This window comes from Arachis ipaensis, chromosome B10, assembly GCF_000816755.2.
Source record: "Arachis ipaensis cultivar K30076 chromosome B10, Araip1.1, whole genome shotgun sequence".
Classification (NCBI taxonomy): Eukaryota; Viridiplantae; Streptophyta; class Magnoliopsida; order Fabales; family Fabaceae; genus Arachis; species Arachis ipaensis.
The window spans coordinates 129,574,338-129,589,964 of NC_029794.2; the positions used below are offsets into that span (position 1 = coordinate 129,574,338).

The 15,627-nt window shown below is 33.3% G+C and overlaps 1 protein-coding gene across 1 annotated transcript in view; it reads left to right on the plus strand.

Annotated features, from left to right (window-relative positions):
* The window catches only part of LOC107624222 (protein COBRA), a 3,066-nt gene continuing 2,810 nt past the window's right edge, over positions 15,372 to 15,627 (plus strand). Inside the window, exon 1 of the mRNA XM_016326703.2 lies at positions 15,372 to 15,617. Within this exon, the coding sequence (XP_016182189.1) occupies positions 15,518 to 15,617 (100 nt within the window). The 5' untranslated portion in view covers positions 15,372 to 15,517. The remainder of the gene's footprint in view (positions 15,618 to 15,627) is intronic.

The following is a 15,627-nucleotide window of genomic DNA, read 5'->3' on the forward strand; positions in this document are numbered from 1 at the left end:
ACAAAAACAACCATCAATATTAAATTCTTATCTTATACTCAAAAATTCAAAATATTGAATAAATTAACATTCACAATTTGTGCGTATTTATGGCTCTTTCTTATACAAATTAATTAAACCAATTCGTAGTTTTGCTTTCCAGGTTTTCTTTAAACTCTTTTTTTAAAATTATGTTTTGATTAGGTTGTTTTAATATTCTAATTTTAGTTAGTTAATTTTTTATTTTAGTAGATTTTAAGTGATTAAGATAGGTTAGTTTTAGGATTATTAATTTGTGTTATATTATTAAAAGTGTTAGAAATTGATTGAATTGATGAATAATACTGTTGATTTTTGTGTTGAATATGTTAAATTTGTGTGAATTGATGTTAAAAGACTATTTATTTTATTAAACAATTGTTAGTTAAATCTTTTATTGTTGTAAATTTTTTATTCTTTTGGCAAGTATATTGAATCTATCATTGAATTGAAAATTTAGGATGGGTGTATAGTTTATGTGATGATGATATTGATACTTTGATAAGCATGTGCATGCTTATGCCTTTGGCTGGTCATGCAATAAGATTTTAGTAGTTTGTCTTTTCTAGCTATTTGTTAGTTGTTGTTTGCTAATATTTTTGTAATTTATACACGCAGAATTTTTGTCAAGTATATTGATTTTAGGTGGTTAAGATAGGTTGATTTTAGGATTATTAGTTTGTATTATATTGCTGAAAGTATTAGAAATTGACTGAATTGATGAATAATGCTACTGATTTTGTGTTGAATAAATATGCTGAATTTGTGTTGAATTTGCTGAAATTGGTTTGAATAGTATTGACTTAGTGTTGAACTTACTATTGAATAGCATTGATTTGTTGTTCTGAATTTCTGTCAATTAGTATGCTATTTTTAGACATGACGATAGGTAGATGTCTGCCGGATTAGGCTGCTGGTAAGTCGTAACCGTGGTTGGGGTAGAGGGAGGGTTTCTTCCGGTACCCCGGGGACTTTTGGATCCTCTCCCTCTACTCTGACCACCCCAGTGACATCATAGGTTGTGAGTTTAGCAGACCAGCTGTTCATCATGGTCCCTAACCCCAACTACGTGCCTCTGTCTAAGGTGTTGATGCCGCCTCCTACTGCTCAGCAACTTCAGTTGTCGATCCCGATGCAGTTTGGTGCAAGACCGCCTCAGCGCCATACAAAACTGCGTATACGGGTTGGGGTCGTTCTTTGCCAGCAGACTTCGCACCTCCACGTTGAGTCCATTGTCAGGCTCTGCCACTAGTCAAGCCATCGAACTCGAGAAAGACGTAGATTTGAGGCTGCAGGTGTAGAAGCTAAAGCGCAGTCTTCACCAGCCGGCTCAGGAGCTGAATGATTACTAGGAGAGGTATCAGGAGATCCTCACCTGCATGACGTCTACAGATTAGTTCAGGCTGGAGTTAAGATAGTCGCTAGAGCGGCTTCAGCGTATGGAGGCTAAGATGGAGGTGTACCAGGCCAAGATGTATACCGCTGGCATCAACCTTGCTGGTGGCAGCATCGCTACTGGTGGCACATGGACATTACCGCCTTTTACACCGTCAACTTAGGGCTACGGGACCGATGATGACGACGACTACTTGGATCTGTAGTTATTAGTGTTTTCATTTTATTGTTTCATTGTATTTATTTGATATACTTGAATTTTAATTTATTTAAACATTGTATTATTTATTTTAAATAATAGGTTTTCATTATTTATGAATGGACCATTAATTGTGTAAAAAATAAATTTGAATAAAAAATTAAAATTGATCATTTATTTCAATTTAAAAAAAAATTTGACATTACCGTCGGATTTACCGAAGGAATAATCTGACGGTAATAATACAGAAAACAACATATCTTAGTGCCAACATTACTGTCGGAAAAATTCGCCAATAACCAAATAGTTTTTTGAACAGGTAATTCGTCGCAGAATCAGACGATAATTACTGTCGGGCGAAAAAAATTCGACGGTAAATATTTACCAGCGAGGTTTATACCGTCTGATTCTTTTCGACAGTAAATTCCATTTTTTTCATTTTGCTGACAGTAAATCCGATGGTACTCAACGTTTTTCTTGTAGTGAACTACATATAATGGCCACACTTTGAGTCGTTGCCTTATTTTAGATATGGCATTATCCCCATAATTTCCATCTTACACAGTTACACATTGAGAAAATACTCAGTTTAGTCTCTGAAGTTACACTCGATCTTCAATTTAGTCCTTGAAGTTTTAATTGACTCTATTTAGTCCCTAAACTTTTTAAATTTTAATCATGTTAGTCCATACAATGATTTCCGTCACAGAGTCATTACCGGAGAGATGACGTGTACGACAGAATGCCACGCTGGACTCCACTAAAACGACGTCGTTTTGGTATGGCGCTCAAACAGCCCAAAACGACGTCGTATAAGCTAAAGACATAGCAACGTTTTAGTTAAACAACCACTACACCATATTCTCCTCATAATAGGACTGTTCTGCTTCTTTCTCATCTCTTCAATGGCGTTATTGCGAGTCTGACTTAGCTGATTCGTTGAAGTCGCGATTCTCTTCTCTTCACCCACTTCACATTGCATCAACTGTCTTCTCTTCACCTACGTTGACTAAGTTTTAGGTAAGGAAAATAATGAAAAAAAAAAATTTATATACCCATAATGATACTTTGTTTTTTTGCTTCACTTTTGGTTCCCTTCTTTTCTTTTTTTATGCATTCTTGCATTTTGCTTTGTATGTTAGTATATGTTAATTTTTGTGCTTATTCTTTGTTAGGGTTTATGTTTTCAGTGACTATCATTTAATTTTTTGGCTTATTAGTTAGATGTTCGATCATTTCATTTTTATATACCATTAATTTGATTGTGAGTATTTTAGGAGAGTTTTTTTGGGTTAGGATTTTGACATTAGTGTGTTTGTCTGATAATCAAAGGATTAAGAAATAAAAGGATGGAATCAGATTGTCATATACAATATGTTACATTTGATTTTTCCTTTGTTTTATTTAGAAGACAGGTGCAATTTCATCAAAGTATTAATCTCTATATGTAGCCAAGTTAATTAAATCAATTACTTATTGCATCTTGTAACATAGAGTGATTGATCTAGAAGATTTAATTATTGATCGTATATGCGTGTTGTTTGTTTATTTTTCATTGGATACAAATATTTCAAGACACTCATTCCCATTCTCTGGAAGTATGTACCATTTATCTGATCAAATTCCTTTGGTGGTTCTTCATACTTAGCATCCCTACTTTATACTCAGAAATTGTTTGATAATGCACAAGACGACTCATTATTTTCTGCACCTCATATAATATAATAAAGCATCAGGGTATCTGTGTTTGGATTCTTATGACAACCTATATGCAAGACTAGAGTAAAGCTGACATAGATAAAAATGATGGAAACTTAAATTCAAAATTTGAACTTCCAAGAATGAGACACTTTTCATATTCTAAATTTAAATGAAAATCTTGTTTTGAGCTGTTGCTTACTTTGTATGAAATTATAAAATTCGTTTTTTATGCCAATAATGATTGGATCTGTTGCTTAATTTTAAATTGTGTTTTTATGTTTTACTAAATTTATTGAAAACATCACTTTTTAGTTTGATCTTATTTTTTGAGAACCTAGAATAATTATATTTTTCTTGTAAGAGATAATACAGCACATCATAGAACTACCCTCCTAGTTTTTTACTTTTGTGGGGAAGATATTAATATTTATTCATATACATCGTTCCTTTTTTTATTCTCATTTTATCTGTGGATGTTCTAAATTTAGTTTTTGTGCATTAATTTGGTCTGTTGTTGTCTCATAACAACTTATATTTATATCAAGCACACTAGTTCTAGTTGTTATTGTTATTGTTAATTATTTTTTTAAATTTTCTGTATGTAAATAGAAGATCAATTCATTAAAATTATATATTACCATGGAGGATCATTTGTCAGAAATGAAGATGGAAGCTTGTCAGAGTTACCTGAATTAGATACAAACACATTGGATATTTTTTCAGTCAGAGACTACTACAAATTCCTTGGCTATGATAAGGTTGAGAAATGTAGGTGGTTGGTTCCCAACATGCCCTTGACAACTAGTTTGAGGTTATTGACTAATTTTGAGTTCATTAAAATTAGTTCAGGGACCAGTTTGAGTTCATTAAAACTAGTTCAAGGACCTTTTTGAGGCTCGAGAGTAACTACATTTTGTGGTTTTTATGTTTAAATTTGTATAGGGGCTGATTTCAGCACTTCAAGAAGTCATTCCAAATGCCCATCACAGATTTTGTGTATGGCATATGTAAAATTTTTAACAAGCAATGAAAGGACAATGAGTTTAGAGGATTATTGTGAAAATGTGCAAGGTCAACAACACAAGAAGGGTGGATTGAGGGAATGAGAAGAATTAAGAGACTCAATGAAAAGGCATGGTCATACTTGAGCAAGTGGCTAAAAGATGCATGGAGTAGAGCTTTCTTCAGCAATGTACCCAAGATGGACAGTATTTGCAACAATGCCTATGAGATTTTCAAATCACGAATTAAGGAGGTCAGAGCCAAACCCATCATCACACTATTGGAAGAGGTTAGAATGTATGCTATGAGGACAATTGCTAGGAATAAGGTAAAACTTAGGAGCCACATTAAAATTTTACCCCCAATACAGCGTAGTAGGTTGGAGAAGATAAAGAATGAATCAAAGAGTTGAAACCCTGTATGGTCTAGTGACGAAAAGTATGAAAAGTTTGAAGTCATTGGCCACCCAACCAATATGGTAGTTGATTTGGGAGAGAGGCTATGTTCATGTAGTTTTTGGCAACTAAGTAATAGTTAATGAATTTTTTTTGTTACATGATCAAGATTCATCTTATATGATACCATGTTTTGGTTTTCTGATATAAATATATTGATTTATTGCCGGTTGTATCTATTGTAATTCTATGTGCAAGGATGCCTTATATCCATGCTTGTGCTACATTGGCTAGGACTAGAAAACATTTTGATAAATTTTGTCACAAGTGATTGACAACGGATGTATATAATGACACATATACATTCTATTTAGATCCTATTCCTAGTCAAGCAATGTGGGAGAAGTCTCCACACAATAAACCACAAGCTCCGAAATTTAAAAAGATGCCATGAGCATCCAAGAAAAAATGTATAAAGGATGCTGATGAGGGCCTTTATGGAAGCAAGAAGCAAAAGACCAAGATGAAGAGGATTTATAAAAAAGGTTCTTGTTGTTATTGTGGGAAAAAAAGCTTACATAAAAAAAACTGCCGAAAGAGGAAGGTTCAAGAAGTGGCAGCAGCTATGGTTGCTACTGCTAAAGGTAGTAATTCCAACCCTGCTGTTTCTACCATTGTTGCTCTAGTTGTGAACCTTGTCCATGCTATTTCACCTGCTGATATACCATCTCAAGTTGGTGCACCTAATAACAATCCACCTCTAATTCAACACCAAGAAATTCAGCATGAAGGCTAGGCTAAGGTTGAGCTTGGCATGAGTCAACCAATTATGTCTCATAATGAAGACTCTCTACAGATAATGGTATATTTTAAATTATTCCTTAAATTAACTACTATGCCAATTTATTTTTTGTTCAAATTTCACTAACTTCACACTTTTTATAGATGGAGACTAGTGTAGTGCAACATAATGCAATGCCCCAAAGCTTGCAACCAAAAAAATGGTATCTCGACCATCTAGTACCCCACCAGCAACTAATGTACTAGTTGATCCAATGCAAGGTGCATCTTCAGGGACAGCCACACGATTAGCTAGTTTCATGAAATTTGTCCATACTCCTGGATTCAAACCACAAAGAAAAAAGAATTGAATTGTTGATCATTCTGTGTTTGGAAGCTTTATATGTAATAAGGCATTATACTTTTGGATTAGTTACTTTTTGGATTAGTTATCTTGTTTTTCTAAGTTTGCATACCTCTGAAATAATGGCTTTTGGTTAGTTATACTTGGAATGATTCCTTTTGGATAACTTACTTATTTTGTTTGTGTGTTACATCACACAAAACCTTTTAATTGTGTTTGAATTCAGTATCAATGTGAATGTTCTATTAATGAATTATAAAGGAATTAGATGATATTTCTTGTTTGAAATTATTATATTTTATTTTGTTATTTGATTCATATTAACACAGGTGCAATTTTCATTCACTGAGACTTAATACAAAAATACATACAACAATATAAATTATTTTTTTTCAAAATATTCCTACAATTTTAATCTAAACCATCAAATTTGGCTTTTTACCAAAACACATCAGGCCAATCTTCACCATTTCCATAATAACATAGCAACTACAAGCAAATTTATTACAACTAACAAAATCACTCCCAATTTTAAAACCCTAACATCAGATTCCAAACTTCTAATCTTTCAAGCAAAGTTCATCCTCCATTCTTCACTATTTTCATTTTTCAATCTTTTTTTTATGGAATTCATTAACCCAAACAAACAACCCACACCACCTCTTATTAACACTCTGCAAACAGATTCTGTTGAGTTAAAAAATTAACTAAATTAATTAGTGATGACAAACATTATTTTTGGACAAAATAAATAATTAGTGTTGAGTGTTAATAATTATATGTTGCTAATTATTTATTAAATGTTGCAGGCCAAAACCAAGTCTAGGATCCCAAATTGAAATAAAAAATAAAAACATCAAGGCTAATGGGCTGGTTAATCAAGTGGATCCCAAAAGAAACAAAGCCAAAGAAATCAAACGGGTTGCCTAATGGATATCCGATCCAAACCCGATTTGATTTCAGCAAATCCCTCTCACCTACTCTCATAACTCAACGTACACTTTTTCCTCTTGGTCAGAAAACACAGAAGAAAGAGAGAGAGCTTCTTCCACACGCCATTCACAGTTATCTTGTAACTCTTAGTCAGGATATCAATAATAATTCTCAGTTTTAATTGGAATGAGTAAAAGAACATGGATTAAATAATACTTGTTATGCAGTAATGGAGAACAGGTTGAGGTTTTGGAGATGTTCTGTCTTCTGAATTTCTGCTTACCTATTGTCTTCTTCTTCACGAACGCAGGTCTCCTTTCATGGCAAGCTGTATGTTGGTGGATCACCGTTGTCAATGGCTACCAGCCGTCCTCTCAGTGAAAAGGGTCCATGTACATGGCTAATCATCTGTCGGTTCTCACTAATGTTGGAATAGGATCCATTGATCCTTTTGCACACTATCACTGCGCCCAGCATTCATGAGTTTGAAGTTCGTCACAGTCATCCCTTCCCGGATCCTACTCAGAATACCACAGACAAGGTTTAGACTTTTCGGATCTCAGAAATGCTGCCAATTGATTCTAGCTTATACCACGAAGACTCTGATCTCACTGCACTTCCGGGGCCCACTTGGTGTGTGTTTGGGCTGAGCATTGAAGCTTTCACGTGCATAGGCTGCTCCTGGCGTTTAACTCCAGCTTTTGTGCCAGTTTGGGCGTTTAACTCCAACTTTTATGCTAGTTCTGGCGTTTAACTCCAGAATAGGGTAGAGACTTGGCGTTAAACGCCAGTTTGTATGATCTCAACTCAGACAAAGTATGGACTATCATATATTGCTGCAAAGCCCAGGATGTCTACTTTCCAACGCAATTGAGAGCACGCCAATTGGGCTTCTGTAGCTCTAGAAAATTCATTTCGAGTGTAGGGAGGTCAGAATCCAACAGCATCTGCAGTCCTTTTTCAGCCTCTGAATCTGATTTTTGCTCAGGTCCCTCAATTTCAGCCAGAAAATACCTGAAATCATAGAAAAATACACAAACTCATAGTAAAGTCCAAAAATGTAATTTTTGCATAAAAACTAATAAAAATATACTAAAAAGTAGCTAGATCCTACTAAAAACTATATGAAAATACCCCCAAAAAGCGTATAAAATATCCGCTCATCATAACACCAAACTTAAACTGTTGCTTGTCCTCAAGCAACTAGACAACTAAAATAGGATAGAAAGAAAATCAAAAGGTAATAACATCTCAGAGTTTTATATGAAGCTCAAATTCTCATTAGATGAGCGGGACTAGTAGCTTTTTGCTTCTGAACAGTTTTGACACCTCAATTTATCCTTTGAAATTCAGAATGATTGACATCTATAGGAACTCAGAATTCAGATAGTGTTATTGATTCTCCTAGTTTAGTGTGTTGATTCTTGAACACAGCTACTTTATGAGTCTTGGCCGTGGCCCTAAGCACTTTGTTTTTTAGTATTACCACCGGATACATAAATGCCACAGACACATAACTGGGTGAACCTTTCCAGATTGTGACTTAGCTTTGCTAAAGTCCCCAGTTAGAGGTGTCCAGAGTTCTTAAGCACACTCTTTTTGCTTTGGACCACGACTTTAACCGCTCAGTCTCAAGTTTTTCACTTGACACCTTCACGCCACAAGCACATGGTTAGGGACAGCTTGGTTTAGCCGCTTAGCCGCTTAAAAATAAATTGTTTTATTTTTTTGAAATTGAAATTGAAAGATGATAATTTGTAACATGTTTTTGCAAGAAATTTTGGATGGAACCATGAAAACTTGAAAAAATTTTGAGTTGGAAACAAAACTTCCTCCCCTCCACATTCCTGGCGTTAAACGCCCAGAATGGCACTCATTCTGGCGTTTAACGCCCATTTGTTGCTTCTTTTGGGCGTTTAACGCCCAGAAAGGTATCTTTACTGGCGTTTAACGCCCAAAATATCCCTTATTGGCGTTTTTGTGCCAGTGAGCTCATTTTCTCTGCTTTATGCTCAGAATTCTTCTGTAACTCTGTAAACTCCTGCAATTGATAATTAACCTTGAAGATAATTTATATCAAACTCCTATAATTATTATTTGAAGAGGTAATGACCAAATCAGTACCCGAAAGATTCAAACGCTGACATTTTGGTACCTCACTATTGTTATTGACAAAATGGTCCTTAAAAGATTTTAAAATTTGACAAGCGTATCCACGAGTTCACCGGAGCACATTTCCGGCAAGCACGGTGCTGACATGGCCACTGCGTTTTGATGACATGGCAAATACCTCCCCCAACCCTAATTCTTCTCCTTCTCCTTCCCCCTCCCCAACGCACTCCCCCCCTTCCCCTTCCTGAATGCATTCTCCCCCCTCCCCAACCCTAATTCTTCCCTCCCCCTCTCTAACCCTAATTCCCCATCTCCAACGCACTTCCCCCCTCCTCAGTCCAAAATCCCCCTTTCTAAACCCTAATCCCCTTCCCTTGCCTCTTTGAATTCTAATCCTCTTTCCAACACAGTGTCTCATACTCTCAACTCACTCTCCCCCAAAACAGCAGTAGAGCTCAACCTTCTCAGTCTTACAGAGCCAGTGTCATCGACACCGCACTGTCGCCATCTCATCGTCGGGTCTTCTGCGTCCGCCAGTGTCTCCTTCGTAGCATTGCGTTGTCTGCACGCCTTCACCGCTGTCGCCTTCACTGCTTGTATCTGCTTGTTGCTAGCCCCCAGTTGTTGCCATGCTTCCTCTGTCTGGGTTCCATCTTGGTGTCTGTATTAAGTTTTATTTTATTTTATTTTATTTTATTTTATTTTGATTATTGTATATGAATTTGTTTCTGAGTTTTATTGTGATTAATCTTTTTGAATGATAATTTAACCTAAAAATTTGGGACAATTCATGATTTGGGGCAACTCTGTTGATGTTGAGGTTGTTGTTGCTGTGAATGGTGGTGTTGAGGGAGGGAGAGGGAAGGGGAGGGAGTGTGCGTTGGGGAGGGAACTTTGGGGGTGGTTTGCCAAGTCACCAAAACACGGTGGCCACATCAGCACTGTGCTTGCCGGAAATGTGCTCCGGTGAACTCGTGGGTACGCTTGTCAAATTTTAAAATCTTTTAAGGACCATTTTGTCAATAACAATAGTGAGGTACCAAAATGTCAGCGTTTGAATTTTTCGGGTACTGATTTGGTCATTACCTCTTATTTGAATAACAAATAAACTTTGCTAATGGCTGGGTTGCTTCCCAGCAAGCGCTTCTTTATTGTCTTTAGCTGTACCTTACTGAGCTTTTAATCTAGTCTCAGCTTTGAGCATTCTTGCTCAACATTGCCTTCAAGATAATGCTTGACTCTCTGTCCATTAATAATGAACCTCTTATTAGAATCAATATCTTGAAGCTCCACATAGCCATATGGTGACACACTTGTAATCACATATGGTCCCTTCTACCGGGATTTCAGTTTCCCGGAGAACAATCTGAGCCTAGAGTTGAACAGCAGAACCTTCTCTTGGCTCAAAGACTCTGGATGACAGTTTCTTGTCATGCCACCTTTTTGCTTTTTCCTTGTAAATTTTTGAACAGAGACAGAGAAGTTTGTTGGGGCAAATGGATGAGGAATAGGGTCAGGGTCAGGGTCACTGATTTTGAAGATTTCAAGGCCGTTCAAGAAAGGGTCGCCGACCAATGTGTCTGGTGAAGGATGGAATTGGAACAAAACGAATCAGTGAAATTATGAAGAATTCATGAGGTGAGGCCATTATATATATTGTTCCGATTGCCGGTAGTTACTAGGAAGAAAGAAAGCTTGAAAGTACTGGGCAAGTAGTAAAATAATGTATGTGATTGTGACCCTAGTGATACCCTAATTCCGTTATTTGACTAGTTCAATTTTTCAAAGATTATTAATGGTCATATATGTTTTACTTTTGGAAACACACTTACTGGCTATATAAAAAAGATTAATAAAATATGAGAAAAAAATGTTTATCACTTAAATAAAAGAAAATGTAGTCACCAAAAAAAATAAAAGAAAATGTACATAAAAAAAAATATACAAACAATAATATAAATATCATTTCACTTTGAAAATGTGTGCAACGACTGGCTCATAAGCTTCATGAAACGTGGATTGGTAGTAAAATATTAAAATGCAAGATAAAAGCATATTGGTAACATAGCTCATGTTTGATTTGATGGAGTAGTAGTTGTACGTAGTGTTTAATTCAGAGAGAGAATATTATTACTTATTAGTACTTTGGTTTGGGTAAGAAGACGACATATATATCAAGACTCAAGAGGCATATAAACACACTATTTTTAGTCAAGTCAGTAAGATTATTAAAACTGAAAGCTCTATCTGGTTTCTTTGGTTCTTGCTTGGAAGCTAGGAAACCGTAATATACTAATATCAACGTCTAGAAAATTAAACTGGCGTACAGGAAGGGTGGTGAAGAAGACTATTAATGCCATGCTTGATTGAGACCTTATCAAATTTCAGTATAGTGAGAGTATAAAAAAACACTAATCAAAACTTTTAAACTCCAAAATTTAGTTTAATGGTGGTGGTGCATGAAGAGTATTCTTTACTTTTTAGTTAATTATTCTTCTTTCTATTCTTTAGTTACATGCATATTTGGATATTAAGGATGAAATGGGATAAATTAAATAACTTCATAATGCGATTTTTATTTCTTGAATATGTTGCTTTTCAGTTTTTTTTTTTCTTTCATTTTTTTCACCATGAATGTCATCTTTCTCAGCAGCCTTACTCATGCAGCCATGCTTGTTTTCTTATCAAATTCATTTGCAACCCACCCACAGCATCACACATTTGCTTATCAATTTCATTAGTAATAGTTAGCTCTTCAGGGTGCCGCAAAGTGGTGTTTCAATGTATAAACTCCACCCAAAAAATCTTATGATAGTGTTTGCATCGTATTTTATTTTATTTTTTTTTACATCTCCTCCTACAGAATCTCAATTCTCATGCTTTCACATCCTAAGTTATTTCTACTTCCAAGAACATTCTCGGCAATTTTTTTTTTCAAAAAAAAAAAACTAACGATTGGTACTTCCAGATTGAGAACTCCAAATGGTACCTGGATTTTCACCAGTGGTAGCTTCAATGGTCGCATGTCTCGTTCCAATTATAATTTGATCTCTAACGTTTCAAAAGTCCTATTTTAACACAAAAAGTTAAGTTTTAAATAGATTTAACATTGTCCTACTATTAAATTTGACTCGAATGATTAACAGAAAAAAATTTTAAATTAATGATCATTAGTAGATTGATTTTACTTACTTATTCAAATTGAATGTATTATTGACTTTTAAATATACTAATTATTAGTGCAAATTTAACTGTGAGACAACATTAAATTCCTTTAAAATCTTTTGAGACTGAAATAGAGCATTTTGAAACGTTAAGGATCAAATTAAAATTTGTCTTAAATATTAGAGATTAAAATAGTACTTTATCCTATAATATACATGTAGGAATATAAAAAAATACAATTTACCCACAAAAATATCAGTCGCCAAAATTAATCACTATGTATTTATATATAAATATATGTATAATTTAACTTACTTTTAATATATATTTTATATTTTAAATATTCTATTTTAGTAGTACATTTTAATTCAATACAATTGCTATGTTGATATGTGTATGGCTGTATGCTATATCAGAGTTTAAGAACATCACAAAACAACCATGAGCAGTAGAGCACATTACTAGAAAGCCATAAACAAAAACAACCATCAAAATTAAGTTCTTATATATAAAATTTGAGTAAAGTATCAATTCGATCCCTATCCATTTCCTAAAATGACAAGACGATCCTTAATCAAAAATACGTTCGATTACGGTTCCTGACCCTGTATTCTGTCTTTCAATCCGGTCTTTCTGTCAGTTTTCTGGCGAAAATTTGACGGAAATTGCTGACGTGTCAGGTTAAAAAATGGACAGGAACCTAATTGTCTCTAAATTTAAATTGGTTAGGGTTTATTTGTCCTTATTATTCTTTAAACAATATTTTTAATTATATTTTTATTCATTATATTAATATTCTTTTTTTAATAAAGAAGTACAAACTAATTAATAAATTATTCAAATTTAAAAATATCATTTATTATGAAACCAAATAAATAATTTTTAAATATATAAATAATAAACATTAAAATTCAGTTAATACATTAATAATAATAACCCTATGATATACTATTAGTATTATAACTAATGAACACATTATTTGATATATAGTAAACTTTTTTTTTACTAGTAACAAATTTAATTTTTTATCTCTTTAAACTAAATTAATAATTCTATTTGATATCCTTGCACTAAAATACACAATGAATAGGCTATATATATTATGGAGACCATTTATAAACTCGACAAACTCAAAGCATCAATAATATTATTAATCTATTAATAATAGGGTTATTATTATTAATGTATTAACTGAATTTTAATGTTTATTATTTATATATTTAAAAATTATATTTAAAAATTATTTATTTGGTTTCATAATAAATGATATTTTTAAATTTGAATAATTTATTAATTAGTTTGTACTTATTTATTAAAAAAATATTAATATAATGAATAAAAAAATAATTAAAAAATATTATTTAAAGAATAATACGGATAAATAAATTCCTAACCAATTTAAATTTAGAGATAACTAGGTCCTGTCCATTTTTTAACCTGATACGTCAGCAATTTCTATCGAGTTTTCACCGGAAAACTGACAGAAGGACCGGGTTAGCAGACGGAGTACAGGGTCAAGAACCGTAATGAAACGTATTTTTGGTTAAGAGTCGTCTTGTCATTTTGGGAAATGGAGAGGACCGAGTTGATACTTTACTCATAAAATTTCAAAATATTGAATAAGTTAACATCCACAATTTGTGCGTATTTATGACTCTTTCTTAAACAAATTAATTAAGGAAACAAATACACATAACTACATAAGAGTGACAAATAAAAGCCAGAAGTGTGCGTAGCATGTAAAATGGACTCAATTAGTCCAAAAAAGCCTTAGAAGCTTCCACAGACGCCCTTCCTCAGTTTCCCACCTCCTCAGAAAGTCCCAACATCTCTTTTGATGTATGTAGTTAGAACTTAGCAGCAGTGAACCCAAATTTTTCTAATTTATTCCAACAATTGGTTTAAAATAAATAAAGTGAAATATGAAATCTAGCTGGCATATGGTTGTCCTATTCCCATGCCATTATATACCACCGTATGCTTGCTTTCGTAAAACTTCACAAAACGGCTAGGATTTTTTTCCTTATTCATTTATTATTTAGTGATACTATTTTAGTTCTAAGATTTTATCATGGTTGTTAGAATTAATTTCCTATATTTGTCGTTCTCACTCGGGCTTAAAGAAATAATAAATAAAGCAATAAAAAAAGTAGGATTCAATTTTTAAATTTTAACTTAAAAACAATTTTTCATTTTGTTTGTGGCACTTCACAAAGCAAGTTTTCAAAATAATCATAGGCTTTGTAACATGGCTATTCATAAATTTTGAAAATATGTGCAGAGTTTAGAAAAAACAGAGTATGCGTTGACTGTCGATTGATGGTTGACTACTCTTGCACATAAAGTAACAAGACAATCATAGTCCGAGATGCCAAGTGTGGTTAGGCATGAGGGTAAGAACACTTGGGTCCAAAGCATAAACAGAAATAATGGGACGAAGATATAGACAACGCTACATGTAACTATGCAACATTTATGTCTGATTTTTTATTGAAGAATTTTTATCGGTGTTCAATCATTTTTAACCGTTAATCTTAATGTAAAAAGCAAAAGAAAAAAAAAGGGGCCTCTAATCCTTTTTGCTAATCATAGGAAAGTTGGTGAAACCAAAAGCAAAAATCACTTCGTTAAGAAACCAAGAAATCCACAAACTTAGGCACTAGGCTTTAAGAAACTTTCGGAAGCCGAATTCTCTTTACAGTGGGAACTTTACATTACAACAATTAGAAGTGATAGGAATAAGCAAGTTTTGTAATTTATAATTAATAATTAGTCATTATTAATATTTTTAATAATATAAAATTATATCTAATAATATAAAATTATTTATTATTTTGTTGATTAAATATTAGTCAAATTATAATAAAAATACTAATTTTTTAGACTTTTTTTACAAAAATACAACTCATAATCTCTTTCTTATACAACTCTTGTCTTTTATATATGTATTTTTCTTGTACACACCAAAATAGTTTTTAAAAAAATAGTAATAAAAACTATAAAAAATATTTAATATTAAAAAATATAAACAACAAAAAATACTATCAACATATAAAATATTAATTAAGTGATTATAACTAATATGATTGATAAAAAAATACTAATAAACAAATAAAAATAAATATAAATAATGTTAAATAAAACCAGTCTTATTCTTACAAGAATACAAGTATCATTTTTCCATTTCTCATAGTATATGCCAACTGGCCCCCCAAATTAGAACAAGTCAGCATGAGCCGCGTCTTTTTTTTCCACTGACACACACTCTCTCTCCTTCCACTTTCTCTCTCCTATGTTCTTTTTCTGTTCCCTTTTCATAGTGTTTTTTTTTTTATATCACAGAACTTATAAACCAAGTGATCATAGCTCATACGACATATATATAAGACACAACAACTCAGTTCAACACAATCCTAACATTCGTAACATTCATTCCCTTTTTCACCGTTCAAAATGTTGTCTTCTTCCGTTGCCAAATTCCGATTCTTCATCAAACCGCCTCCATGCATTTTGCTCTTCTTCCTTCTGTCTTTCACTTCCTTCACTTCAACAGGTTCCTGCAC